Source organism: Pempheris klunzingeri, chromosome 23 (genome assembly GCF_042242105.1).
Source record: "Pempheris klunzingeri isolate RE-2024b chromosome 23, fPemKlu1.hap1, whole genome shotgun sequence".
Lineage (NCBI taxonomy): Eukaryota > Metazoa > Chordata > Actinopteri > Acropomatiformes > Pempheridae > Pempheris > Pempheris klunzingeri.
The window spans coordinates 2,069,823-2,082,142 of NC_092034.1; the positions used below are offsets into that span (position 1 = coordinate 2,069,823).

The 12,320-nt window shown below is 44.9% G+C and overlaps 4 protein-coding genes across 4 annotated transcripts; all 4 read left to right on the forward strand.

Annotated features, from left to right (window-relative positions):
* Window positions 1–330: 330 nt before the first annotated feature.
* Window positions 331–1,998, forward strand: LOC139222963 (E3 ubiquitin/ISG15 ligase TRIM25-like). The gene has a single exon (XM_070854879.1). The coding sequence runs from the start codon at window positions 331–333 to the stop codon at window positions 1,954–1,956; it is 1,626 nt and encodes a 541-aa protein (XP_070710980.1). The 3' UTR covers window positions 1,957–1,998.
* Window positions 1,999–3,627: 1,629 nt separating this feature from the next.
* LOC139223079 (tripartite motif-containing protein 16-like) lies at window positions 3,628–5,868 on the forward strand. Its single transcript, XM_070855005.1, has one exon. The coding sequence runs from the start codon at window positions 3,706–3,708 to the stop codon at window positions 5,221–5,223; it is 1,518 nt and encodes a 505-aa protein (XP_070711106.1). The 5' UTR covers window positions 3,628–3,705; the 3' UTR covers window positions 5,224–5,868.
* Window positions 5,869–6,958: 1,090 nt separating this feature from the next.
* LOC139223160 (E3 ubiquitin/ISG15 ligase TRIM25-like) lies at window positions 6,959–8,672 on the forward strand. The gene has a single exon (XM_070855132.1). It carries the CDS (start codon window positions 6,959–6,961, stop codon window positions 8,579–8,581), a length of 1,623 nt encoding a protein of 540 aa, XP_070711233.1. The 3' UTR covers window positions 8,582–8,672.
* Window positions 8,673–9,938: 1,266 nt separating this feature from the next.
* Window positions 9,939–11,944, forward strand: LOC139223209 (E3 ubiquitin/ISG15 ligase TRIM25-like). The gene is made up of 2 exons (XM_070855183.1): window positions 9,939–10,013; window positions 10,355–11,944. Exons 1-2 carry the CDS (start codon window positions 9,939–9,941, stop codon window positions 11,942–11,944), a joined length of 1,665 nt encoding a protein of 554 aa, XP_070711284.1.
* The last annotated feature ends 376 nt before the right edge of the window (window positions 11,945–12,320 follow it).

Sequence of the window (12,320 nt, forward strand, 5' to 3'; positions counted from 1 at the left end):
TCCAAGGAGAGGTGCCCTTTGGAGTCTCTAAGGTAGCAAATCAAGAGTTCCTCTTCACCACAATGGTCTGGTACAGTGCCAACATTACTGACGCCAACGGTGCTTTCAAATATTCTTAAGTTATTTATAACATTCAGCTCAACCGGTTTTAAAAGAGGGCAGGACATGCTGCCAAAGCATGACTAAAAATGTAGTCCTGTATATTTCCTGGTTCCAACCGGATCTGCCAGTTCAGAGATGGGCGTAACAAACATGCTGAGAAATGCAAGAAATGCATTTGCTGTGAGGAAAGTGAAACAGTCCTGACATTCCCTGTTGCTGAGTGGTGACATGGCGCAGCAAAGAAATACAGACGCAGTTGAGGTGAAATTCCGCTGTTCGATCTGTCTGGATCTACTGAAGGATCCAGTGACTCTTCCCTGTGGACACAACTACTGCATGAGCTGTATTCAGACCCACTGGGATGCAGACGATCAGGTGAAAATCTACAAATGCCCTCAGTGCCGAAAGATCTTCATACCGAGGCCTGTGCTGGTGAAAAACACCATGTTGGAAGATTTAGTGGAGGAAGTGAGGATGACTGGACTCCAAGCTGCTAACGCTGATCAGTGCTCTGCCGGAGATGTAGCCTGTGATTTCTGCACTGGGAGGAAGCTGAAAGCCGTCAAGTCCTGTCTGGTCTGTCTGGCTTCTTACTGTGAGGAACACCTGCAGCCTCACTACCAATCTCCTACTTTCAAAAAACATAAACTCGTTGAAGCCTCCGGGAAGCTACAGGACTCAATCTGCTCCCGTCACTATGAGGTGATGAAGATTTTCTGCCGCACTGATCAGCAGTGTATCTGCATTGTCTGCTCAATGGATGAGCATAAAGGCCACGACACGGTCTCAGCGGCAACAGAGAGATCAGAGAAGCAGAAGGAGCTCAGTGAACGTCGGCAAAAACTCCAGCAGAGAATCCTGGACGTCAAGAAAGATGTGGTGGAGCGTCAGCAGGAGATGGAGGCCATCAATCGCTCAGCTGATAAAGCAGTGGAGGACAGTGTGGAGATCTTCACTAAGCTGATCAATCTCATTAAGAAAAGAAGCTCCGAAGTGAAGCAGCAGATCAGATCCCAGCAGGAAAGTGAAGTCAGTCAAGTCAAAGAGCTTCAGGAGAAGCTGGAGCAGGAGATCAGGGAGCTGAAGAGGAAAGACGCTGAGCTGGAGGAGCTCTCACGCATAGAGGATCACACCCAGTTTCTCCTCAGCTACTCGTCTGAATCACAACCTGCTGAGTCCACAGACTCACAAAGACCAAAGATCAATCGCTTGCTGTACTTTGAGGATGTGATGGCAGCTGTGACAGCAGCCAGAGATAAAATGGAGGACATTCTTGCTGAGAAATGGACTTCAGTGGAGCCCACGACCAGAGCTGAGTTCCTACAGTATTCACGTCAGATCATTCTGGATCCAAACACAGCCGCCAACTTTCTCGTTTTATCAGAGGGGAACAGAAAAATAACATTTAATGATGGAAAAATGGCATATTCTCAGCATCCAGACAGATTCATTGATATGTTTCAGGTCTTGGCTAAAGATGGACTGACTGGACGTTGTTACTGGGAGGTGGAGAAGAGCAGGAATGTTGGAGTAGCAGTCGCTTACAAGAGTATCAGAAGATCAGGGGACTTTAATGCATGTGTATTTGGATTCAATGAGAAGTCTTGGATATTGAATTGTGGCAGCAGTTATACCTTCAGACATGACAAACAACCAAAGTCTGTCTCTGGTCCTCCGTCCTCCAGAGTCGGAGTCTACCTGGACCACAGTGCAGGTATTCTGTCCTTCTACAGCGTCTCTGACACCATGACTCTCCTCCACAGAGTCCAGACCACCTTCACTCAGCCGCTCTACGCCGGACTCTGGCTTTTTGGTTTGAACGGAGACACTGCTGAGTTGTGCAAACTCGATTAGTTATCAGAGAGGAAGAGGGCTGGTTGATATCAAAGACCAAGGGGCAGGCAATGTGATCTTTGAGTTTATGATTGAAATGATTAAATACTTCTGGGTCTCTTATGGGTCACAGTGTGTTTTATAAATCAGACTGGAGAAGAAGCCTGAGAGTTCAGACTCAGGATAAAATATTCTTCCTTACATCACTTTCTTAGTTTGCATTTATTACTAATATAGTATATATTGGCACATTTGTATTGTGTGTATGTTTATGAGTGTCTGAGTGACTCCTGTAGGTCAGATTCTCCTTTAAAGGAAAGGTGCTGCCACCTGCTGGTGTGGATTGAAAAGACACACAGTCAACATTGGGAGCTTGTAGGATCTGGTTTGCTCGCTTGTTTTGCATCTTGTATTTACCATAATAATTTTATTTTTTATCTTCTTTATGCAATGGTTGTGAAAAAATTCCCTTTTTTCTCAAGTGTCTATAAATCCCAGTCAGTCCAGGAGCAACTTAACAAATGGATAAAACTTATGAGTTTATGTTAACAGGAGGAATGAATGAAACTAAGATTAATGTTCATACAAAACTCAAACAAAAAGAAGGCTGAAAAACTAAATTAACTTTTGCTGAAATGTCTCCAAGTTTTATTTGTATTAAAAAAGTTGGAATGTTTGGTTATACATAAAATATCTTGTACAGAGCACTTTGTAATTCTCTTTCACTGTGTGTCTTTCTCCCTCAAACACACACATTAGTGTTATGGTCATAACATTTGTGCACTAACAGGTTAAAGATGCCACATGTCAAATTTCCTCTTTAACTTCCCACCAAATGAATCGTGAAGACGTCTGCAAGGGACCAATCGGGTCAAAATGGTGCTTTGGTTGTAATTTTACTGTAATTTACTGTAGTTAAACTGTAATTAAACTGTGATGCTCATAAAATAAACTACTGGTGAACAGAAGTGTCTCTTGTTTTGCTCACTGACCGTCAACAGACTTTTGTACCAAGAACCGTCCGCCATCATGGTGCCTCCATATGCGGTCGTCTTCTATATGCTCATGATAAGAGTCCAAACAAACGCTGCCATTTTGTGGTCTTCACGACTTTGGAAGCCAAGGAAGCAGACTTCCATCCACCCATCCATCTTCTTCCACTCATCCTGGGTCAGGTTGCAGTGGCTGCAGGCTCAGCAGGACTCTTCAGACGTCTTTCTCCGGAGCAACGCTGTCCGGCTCCTCCTGGGGAACCCTGAGGTGTACCAGGTGGGATGTGTAATCCCTCCAGAGAGTTCTGGATCTGGACCTCCAAGGAGAGGTGCCCTGTGGAGTCTCTAAGGCTGAGCCCAGACAACTAATCAGGAGTTCCCCTTCACCACAACGGTCTGGTACAGTGCCCACATTACTGACACCAACGGTGCTGTCAAATATTCTTAAGTTATTTATAACATTCAGCTCAACCTGGTTTAAAAGAGGGCAGGACATGCTGCCAAAGCATGACTAAAAATGTAGTCCTGTATATTTCCTGGTTCCAGCTGCATCTGCCAGTTCAGAGATGGGCGTAGCAAACATGCTGAGATGTGCAAGAGATGACAAGCATTTCCTGTTGCTGTGAGGAAAGTGAAACCGTCCTGACATTTCCTGTTACTGAGTGGTGACATGGCGCAGCAAAGAAATACAGATGCAGTCGAGGTGAAATTCCGCTGTTCGATCTGTCTGGATCTACTGAAGGATCCAGTGACTCTTCCCTGTGGACACAACTACTGCATGAGCTGTATTCAAACCCACTGGGATGCAGACGATCAGGTGAAAATCTACAAATGCCCTCAGTGCCGAAAGATCTTCATACCGAGGCCTGTGCTGGTGAAAAACACCATGTTGGAAGATTTAGTGGAGGAAGTGAGGAAGACTGGACTCCAAGCTGCTAACGCTGATCAGTGCTCTGTCAGAGATGTAGCCTGTGATGTCTGCACTGGGAGGAAGCTGAAAGCCGTCAAGTCCTGTCTGGTCTGTCTGGCTTCTTACTGTGAGGAACACCTGCAGCCTCACTACCAATCTCCTACTTTCAAAAAACATAAACTCATTGAAGCCTCCGGGAAGCTACAGGACTCCATCTGCTCCCGTCACAATGAGGTGATGAAGATTTTCTGCCGTAATGATCAGCAGTGTATCTGCATTGTCTGCTCAATGGATGAGCATAAAGGCCACGACACGGTCTCAGCGGCAACAGAGAGATCAGAGAAGCAAAAGGAGGTCGGTGAACGTCGGCAAAAACTCCAGCAGAGAATCCTGGACCTCGAGAAAGATGTGGTGGAGCGTCAGCAGGAGATGGAGGCCATCAATCGCTCAGCTGATAAAACTGTGGAGGACAGTGTGGAGATCTTCACTAAGCTGATCAATCTAATGAAGAAAAGAAGCTCCAAAGTAAAGCAGCAGATCAGATCCCAGCAGGAAAGTGAAGTCAGTCAAGTCAAAGAGCTTCAGGAGAAGCTGGAGCAGGAGATCAGGGAGCTGAAGAGGAAAGACGCTGAGCTGGAGGAGCTCTCACGCACAGAGGATCACACCCAGTTTCTCCACAGCTACTCGTCTGAATCCCAACCTGCTGAGTCCACAGACTCACAAAGACCAAAGATCAATCGCTTGCTGTACTTTGAGGATGTGATGGCAGCCGTAACAGCAGCCAGAGATAAAATGAAGGACATTCTTGCTGAGAAATGGACTTCAGTGGAGCCCACGACCAGAGCTGAGTTCCTACAGTATTCACGTCAGATCATTATGGATCCAAACACAGCCGACAACTCTCTGGTTTTATCAGAGGGGAACAGAAAAATAATACTTAATGATGGAAAAATGACATATTCTGAACATCCAGACAGATTCATTCACATGTTTCAGGTCTTGGCTAAAGATGGACTGACTGGACGTTGTTACTGGGAGGTGGAGAAGAGCAGGAATGTTGGAGTAGCAGTCGCTTACAAAAGTATCAGAAGATCAGGGGACTTTAATGCATGTGTATTTGGATTCAATGAGAAGTCTTGGGTGTTGAATTGTGGCAACAGTTATACCTTCAGACATGACAGCCAAAAAACGTCTGTCTCTGGTCCTCCGTCCTCCAGAGTCGGAGTCTACCTGGACCACAGTGCAGGTATTCTGTCCTTCTACAGAGTCTCTGACACCATGACTCTCCTCCACAGAGTCCAGACCTCCTTCACTCAGCCGCTCTACGCCGGACTCTGGCTTTTTGGTTTGAACGGAGACACTGCTGAGTTGTGCAAACTTGATTAGTTATCAGAGAGGAAGAGGGCTGGTTGATATCAAAGATCAAGGGGCAGGCAAAGTGATCTTTGAATTTGTTTTTTATCCAATGCATGTATATCCGATAATTATCCGATTGTTTTAAATCACGCCTCACACAGAGCTGGGAATAAATTGTAGACTGCAGACACCCCACGACAAACTAACACTGATTAAATACTTCTGGGTCTCTTATGGGTCACAGTGTGTTTTATAAATCAGACTGGAGAAGAAGCCTGAGAGTTCAGACTCAGGATAAAATATTCTTCCTTACATCACTTTCTTAGTTTGCATTTATTACTAATATTCGATGTATATATTGGCACATTTGTATTGTGTGTATGTTTATGAGTGTCTGAGTGACTCCTGTAGGTCAGATTCTCCTTTAAAGGAAAGGTGCTGCCACCTGCTGGTGCGGCTGATTGAAAAGACACACAGTCAACATTGGGAGCTTGTAGGATCTGGTTTGCTCGCTTGTTTTGCATCTTGTATTTACCATAATAATTTTATTTTTTATCTTCTTTATGCAATGGTTGTGAAAAAATTCCCTTTTTTCTCAAGTGTCTATAAATCCCAGTCAGTCCAGGAGCAACTTAACAAATGGATAAAACTTATGAGCTCATGTTAACAGGAGGAACAAATGAAACTAAGATTAATTGTCATACAAAATTAATACAAAAACAAGGCTGAAAAAAACCAAATTAAACTTTTGCTGAAATGTCTCCAAGTTTTATTTGTATTAAAAAAGTTGGAATGTTTGGTTATACATAAAATATCTTGTACAGAGCACTTTGTAATTCTCTTTCACTGTGTGTCTTTCTCCCTCAAACACACACACATTAGTGTTACAGTCATAATGTTTGTGCACTAACAGGTTAAAGATGCCACATGTCAAATTTCCTCTTTAACTTCCCACAAAATTCACCATGAAGACGCCTTCGAGCGACCAATCGGGTCAAAATGGTGCTTTGGTTGTAATTTAACTGTAATTTACTGTAGTTAAACTGTAATTAAACTGTGACGCTCATAAAATAAACTACTGGTGAACAGAAGTGTCTCTTGTTTTGCTCACTGACAGCCAACAGACTTTTGTACCAAGAACTGTCCGCCATCATGGTGCCTTCAAATGCGGTCGTCTTCTACTCACTCATGATAAGAGTCCAAACGAACGCCGGCATTTTGTGGTCTTCACGACTTTGGAAGCCAAGGAAGCAGACTTCCATCCACCCATCCATCTTCTTCCACTCATCCTGGGTCGGGTTGCAGTGGCTGCAGGCTCAGCAGGACTCTTCAGACGTCTTTCTCCGGAGCAACGCTGTCCGGCTCCTCCTGGGGAACACCGAGGTGTACCAGATGGGATGTGTAATCCCTCCAGAGAGAGTTCTGGATCTGGACCTCCAAGGAGAGGTGCCCTTTGGAGTCTCTAAGGTAGCAAATCAAGAGTTCCTCTTCACCACAACGGTCTGGTACAGTGCCAACATTACTGACGCCAACGGTGCTTTCAAATATTCTTAAGTTATTTATAACATTCAGCTCAACCGGTTTTAAAAGAGGGCAGGACATGCTGCCAAAGCATGACTAAAAATGTAGTCCTGTATATTTCCTGGTTCCAACCGGATCTGCCAGTTCAGAGATGGGCGTAACAAACATGCTGAGAAATGCAAGAAATGCATTTGCTGTAGGGACAGTAAAACAGTCCTGACATTCCCTGTTGCTGAGTGGTGACATGGCGCAGCAAAGAAATACAGACGCAGTTGAGGTGAAATTCCGCTGTTCGATCTGTCTGGATCTACTGAAGGAGCCAGTGACTCTTCCCTGTGGACACAACTACTGCATGAGCTGTATTCAAACCCACTGGGATGCAGACGATCAGGTGAAAATCTACAAATGCCCTCAGTGCCGAAAGATCTTCATACCGAGGCCTGTGCTGGAGAAAAACACCATGTTGGAAGATTTAGTGGAGGAAGTGAGGAAGACTGGACTCCAAGCTGCTAACGCTGATCAGTGCTCTGTCGGAGATGTAGCCTGTGATGTCTGCACTGGGAGGAAGCTGAAAGCCGTCAAGTCCTGTCTGGTCTGTCTGGCTTCTTACTGTGAGGAACACCTGCAGCCTCACTACCAATCTCCTACTTTCAAAAATCATAAACTCGTTGAAGCCTCCGGGAAGCTACAGGACTCCATCTGCTCCCGTCACGATGAGGTGATGAAGATTTTCTGCCGCACTGATCAGCAGTGTATCTGCATTGTCTGCTCAATGGATGAGCATAAAGGCCACGACACGGTCTCAGCGGCAACAGAGAGATCAGAGAAGCAGAAGGAGGTCGGTGAACGTCGGCAAAAACTCCAGCAGAGAATCCTGGACCTCGAGAAAGATGTGGTGGAGCGTCAGCAGGAGATGGAGGCCATCAATCGCTCAGCTGATAAAACTGTGGAGGACAGTGTGGAGATCTTCATTAAGCTCATCAATCTAATGAAGAAAAGAAGCTCCAAAGTAAAGCAGCAGATCAGATCCCAGCAGGAAAGTGAAGTCAGTCAAGTCAAAGAGCTTCAGGAGAAGCTGGAGCAGGAGATCAGGGAGCTGAAGAGGAAAGACGCTGAGCTGGAGGAGCTCTCACACACAGAGGATCACACCCAGTTTCTCCACAGCTACTCATCTGAATCACAACCTGCTGAGTCCACAGACTCACAAAGACCAAAGATCAATCGCTTGCTGTACTTTGAGGATGTGATGGCAGCTGTGACAGCAGCCAGAGATAAAATGGAGGACATTTTTGCCGAGAAAAGGCCTTCAGTGCCCAGGACCAGAGCTGAGTTCCTACAGTACTCACGTCGGATCATTCTGGATCCAAACACAGTCGACAACTTTCTCGTTTTATCAGAGGGGAACAGAAAAATAACATTTAATGACAGATACATGGCATATTCTCGGCATCCAGACAGATTCTTTCTCATATCTCAGGTCTTGGCTAAAGATGGACTGACTGGACGTTGTTACTGGGAGGTGGAGATGAGCGGGAATGTTGGAGTAGCAGTCGCTTACAAGAGTATCAGAAGATCAGGGGACTTAAATGCATGTGCATTTGGATTCAATGAGAAGTCTTGGATATTGAATTGTGGCAGCAGTTATACCTTCAGACATGACAACCAACCAAAGTCTGTCTCTGGTCCTCGGTCCTCCAGAGTCGGAGTCTACCTGGACCACAGTGCAGGTATTCTGTCCTTCTACAGCGTCTCTGACACCATGACTCTCCTCCACAGAGTCCAGACCACCTTCACTCAGCCGCTCTACGCCGGACTCCGGCTTTGTGGTTCGAACGGAGACACTGCTGAGTTGTGCAAACTCAATTAGTTATCAGAGAGGAAGAGGGCTGGTTGATATCAAAGACCAAGGGGCAGGCAAAGTGATCTTTGACTTTGGTTTTTATCCAATGCATGTATATCCGATAATTATCCGATTGTTTTAAATCACGCCTCACACAGAGCTGGGAATAAATTGTAGACTGCAGACACCCCACGACAAACTAACACTGATTAAATACTTCTGGGTCTCTTATGGGTCACAGTGTGTTTTATAAATCAGACTGGAGAAGAAGCCTGAGAGTTCAGACTCAGGATAAAAATATTCTTCCTTACATCACTTTCTTAGTTTGCATTTATTTCTAATATTCGATGTATATATTGGCACATTTGTATTGTGTGTATGTTTATGAGTGTCTGAGTGACTCCTGTAGGTCAGATTCTCCTTTAAATGAAAGGTGCTGCCACCTGCTGGTGTGGCTGACTGAAAAGACACACAGTCAACATTGGGAGCTTGTAGGATCTGGTTTGCTTGCTTGTTTTGCATCTTGTATTTACCATAATAATTCTATTTTTATCTTCTTTATGCAATGGTTGTGGAAAAATTCCTTTTTTTCTCAAGCGTCTATAAATCCCAGTCAGTCCAGGAGCGACTTAACAAATGGATAAAACTTATGAGCTTATGTTAACAGGAGGAATGAATGAAACTAAGATTAATGTTCATACAAAACTCAAACAAAAAGAAGGCTGAAAAACTAAATTAACTTTTGCTGAAATGTCTCCAAGTTTTATTTGTATTAAAAAAGTTGGAATGTTTGGTTATACATAAAATATCTTGTACAGAGCACTTTGTAATTCTCTTTCACTGTGTGTCTTTCTCCCTCAAACACACACATTAGTGTTATGGTCATAACATTTGTGCACTAACAGGTTAAAGATGCCACATGTCAAATTTCCTCTTTAACTTCCCACCAAATGAATCGTGAAGACGTCTGCAAGGGACCAATCGGGTCAAAATGGTGCTTTGGTTGTAATTTTACTGTAATTTACTGTAGTTAAACTGTAATTAAACTGTGATGCTCATAAAATAAACTACTGGTGAACAGAAGTGTCTCTTGTTTTGTTCACTGACCGTCAACAGACTTTTGTACCAAGAACCGTCCGCCATCATGGTGCCTCCATATGCGGTCGTCTTCTACTCGCTCATGATAAGAGTCCAAACAAACGCTGCCATTTTGTGGTCTTCACGACTTTGGAAGCCAAGGAAGCAGACTTCCATCCACCCATCCATCTTCTTCCACTCATCCTGGGTCGGGTTGCAGTGGCTGCAGGCTCAGCAGGACTCTTCAGAAGTCTTTCTCTGGAGCAACGCTGTCCGGTTCCTCCTGGGGAACACCGAGGTGTACCAGATGGGATGTGTAATCCCTCCAGAGAGAGTTCTGGATCTGGACCTCCAAGGAGAGGTGCCCTTTGGAGTTTCTAAGGTAGCAAATCAAGAGTTCCTCTTCACCACAATGGTCTGGTACAGCGCCCACATTACTGACGCCAACAGTGCTTTAAAATATTCTTAAGTTATTTATAACATTCAGCTCAACCGGTTTTAAAAGAGGGCGGGACATGCTGCCCAAGCATGACTAAACTTGTAGTCCTGTATATTTCCTGGTTCCAGCTGCATCTGCCAGTTCAGACATGGGCGTAACAAACATGCTGAGGTGTGCAAGAGCTGATAAGCATTTCATTTGCTGTGGGGACAGTGAAACAGTCCTGACGTTCCCTGTTGCTGAGTGGTGACATGGCGCAGCAAAGAATTACAAACGCAGTCTAGGTGAAATTCTGCTGTTCGATCTGTCTGGATCTACTGAAGGAGCCAGTGACTCTTCCCTGTGGACACAACTACTGCATGAGCTGTATTCAGACCCACTGGGATACAGACGATCAGGTGAAAATCTACAAATGCCCTCAGTGCCAAAAGATCTTCATACCGAGGCCTGTGCTGGTGAAAAACACCATGTTGGAAGATTTAGTGGAGGAAGTGAGGATGACTGGACTCCAAGCTGCTAACGCTGGTCAGTGCTCTGTCAGAGATGTAGCCTGTGATTTCTGCACTGGGAGGAAGCTGAAAGCCGTCAAGTCCTGTCTGGTCTGTCTGGCTTCTTACTGTGAGGAACACCTGCAGCCTCACTACCAATCTCCTACTTTCAAAAAACATAAACTCGTTGAAGCCTCCGGGAAGCTACAGGACTCCATCTGCTCCCGTCACGATGAGGTGATGAAGATTTTCTGCCGCACTGATCAGCAGTGTATCTGCATTGTCTGCTCAATGGATGAGCATAAAGGCCACGACACGGTCTCAGCGGCAACAGAGAGATCAGAGAAGCAGAAGGAGCTCAGTGAACGTCGGCAAAAACTCCAGCAGAGAATCCTGGACCTCGAGAAAGATGTGGTGGAGCGTCAGCAGGAGATGGAGGCCATCAATCGCTCAGCTGATAAAGCAGTGGAGGACAGTGTGGAGATCTTCACTAAGCTGATCCATCTCATTAAGAAAAGAAGCTCCGAAGTGAAGCAGCAGATCAGATCCCAGCAGGAAAGTGAAGTCAGTCAAGTCAAAGAGCTTCAGGAGAAGCTGGAGCAGGAGATCACTAAGGTGAAGAGGAAAGATGGTGAGCTGGAGGAGCTCTCACGCACAGAGGATCACACCCAGTTTCTCCTCAGCTACTCGTCTGAATCACAATCTGCTGAGTCCACAGACTCACAAAGACCAAAGATCAATCGCTTGCTGTACTTTGAGGATGTGATGGCAGCTGTGACAGCAGCCAGAGATAAATTGAAGGACATTCTTGCTGAGAAATGGACTTCAGTGGAGCCCACGACCAGAGCTGAGTTCCTACAGTATTCACGTCAGATCATTATGGATCCAGACACAGCCAACAACTTTCTGGTTTTATCAGAGGGGAACAGAAAAATAACATTTAATGATGGAAAAATGACATATTCTCAGCATCCAGACAGATTCATTGACATGTTTCAGGTCTTGGCTAAAGATGGACTGACTGGACGTTGTTACTGGGAGGTGGAGAAGAGCAGGAATGTTGGAGTAGCAGTCACTTACAAGAGTATCAGAAGATCGGGGTTTAATGCATGTGCATTTGGATTCAATGAGAAGTCTTGGATATTGAATTGTGGCAGCAGTTATACCTTCAGACATGACAACCAACTAAAGTCTGTCTCTGGTCCTCGGTCCTCCAGAGTCGGAGTCTACCTGGACCACAGTGCAGGTATTCTGTCCTTCTACAGCGTCTCTGACACCATGACTCTCCTCCACAGAGTCCAGACCACCTTCACTCAGCCGCTCTATGCCGGACTCCGGCTTTTTGGTTTGAACGGAGACACTGCTGAGTTGTGCAAACTCGATTAGTTATCAGAGAGGAAGAGGGCTGGTTGATATCAAAGACCAAGGGGCAGGCAAAGTGATCTTTGAATTTGGTTTTTATCCAATGCATGTATATCCGATAATTATCCGATTGTTTTAAATCACGCCTCACACAGAGCTGGAAATAAATTGTAGACTGCAGACACCCCACGACAAACTAACACTGATTAAATACTTCTGGGTCTCTTATGGGTCACAGTGTGTTTTATAAATCAGACTGGAGAAGAAGCCTGAGAGTTCAGACTCAGGATAAAATATTCTTCCTTACATCACTTTCTTAGTTTGCATTTATTTCTAATATTCGATGTATATATTGGCACATTTGTATTGTGTGTATGTTTATGAGTGTCTGAGTGACTCC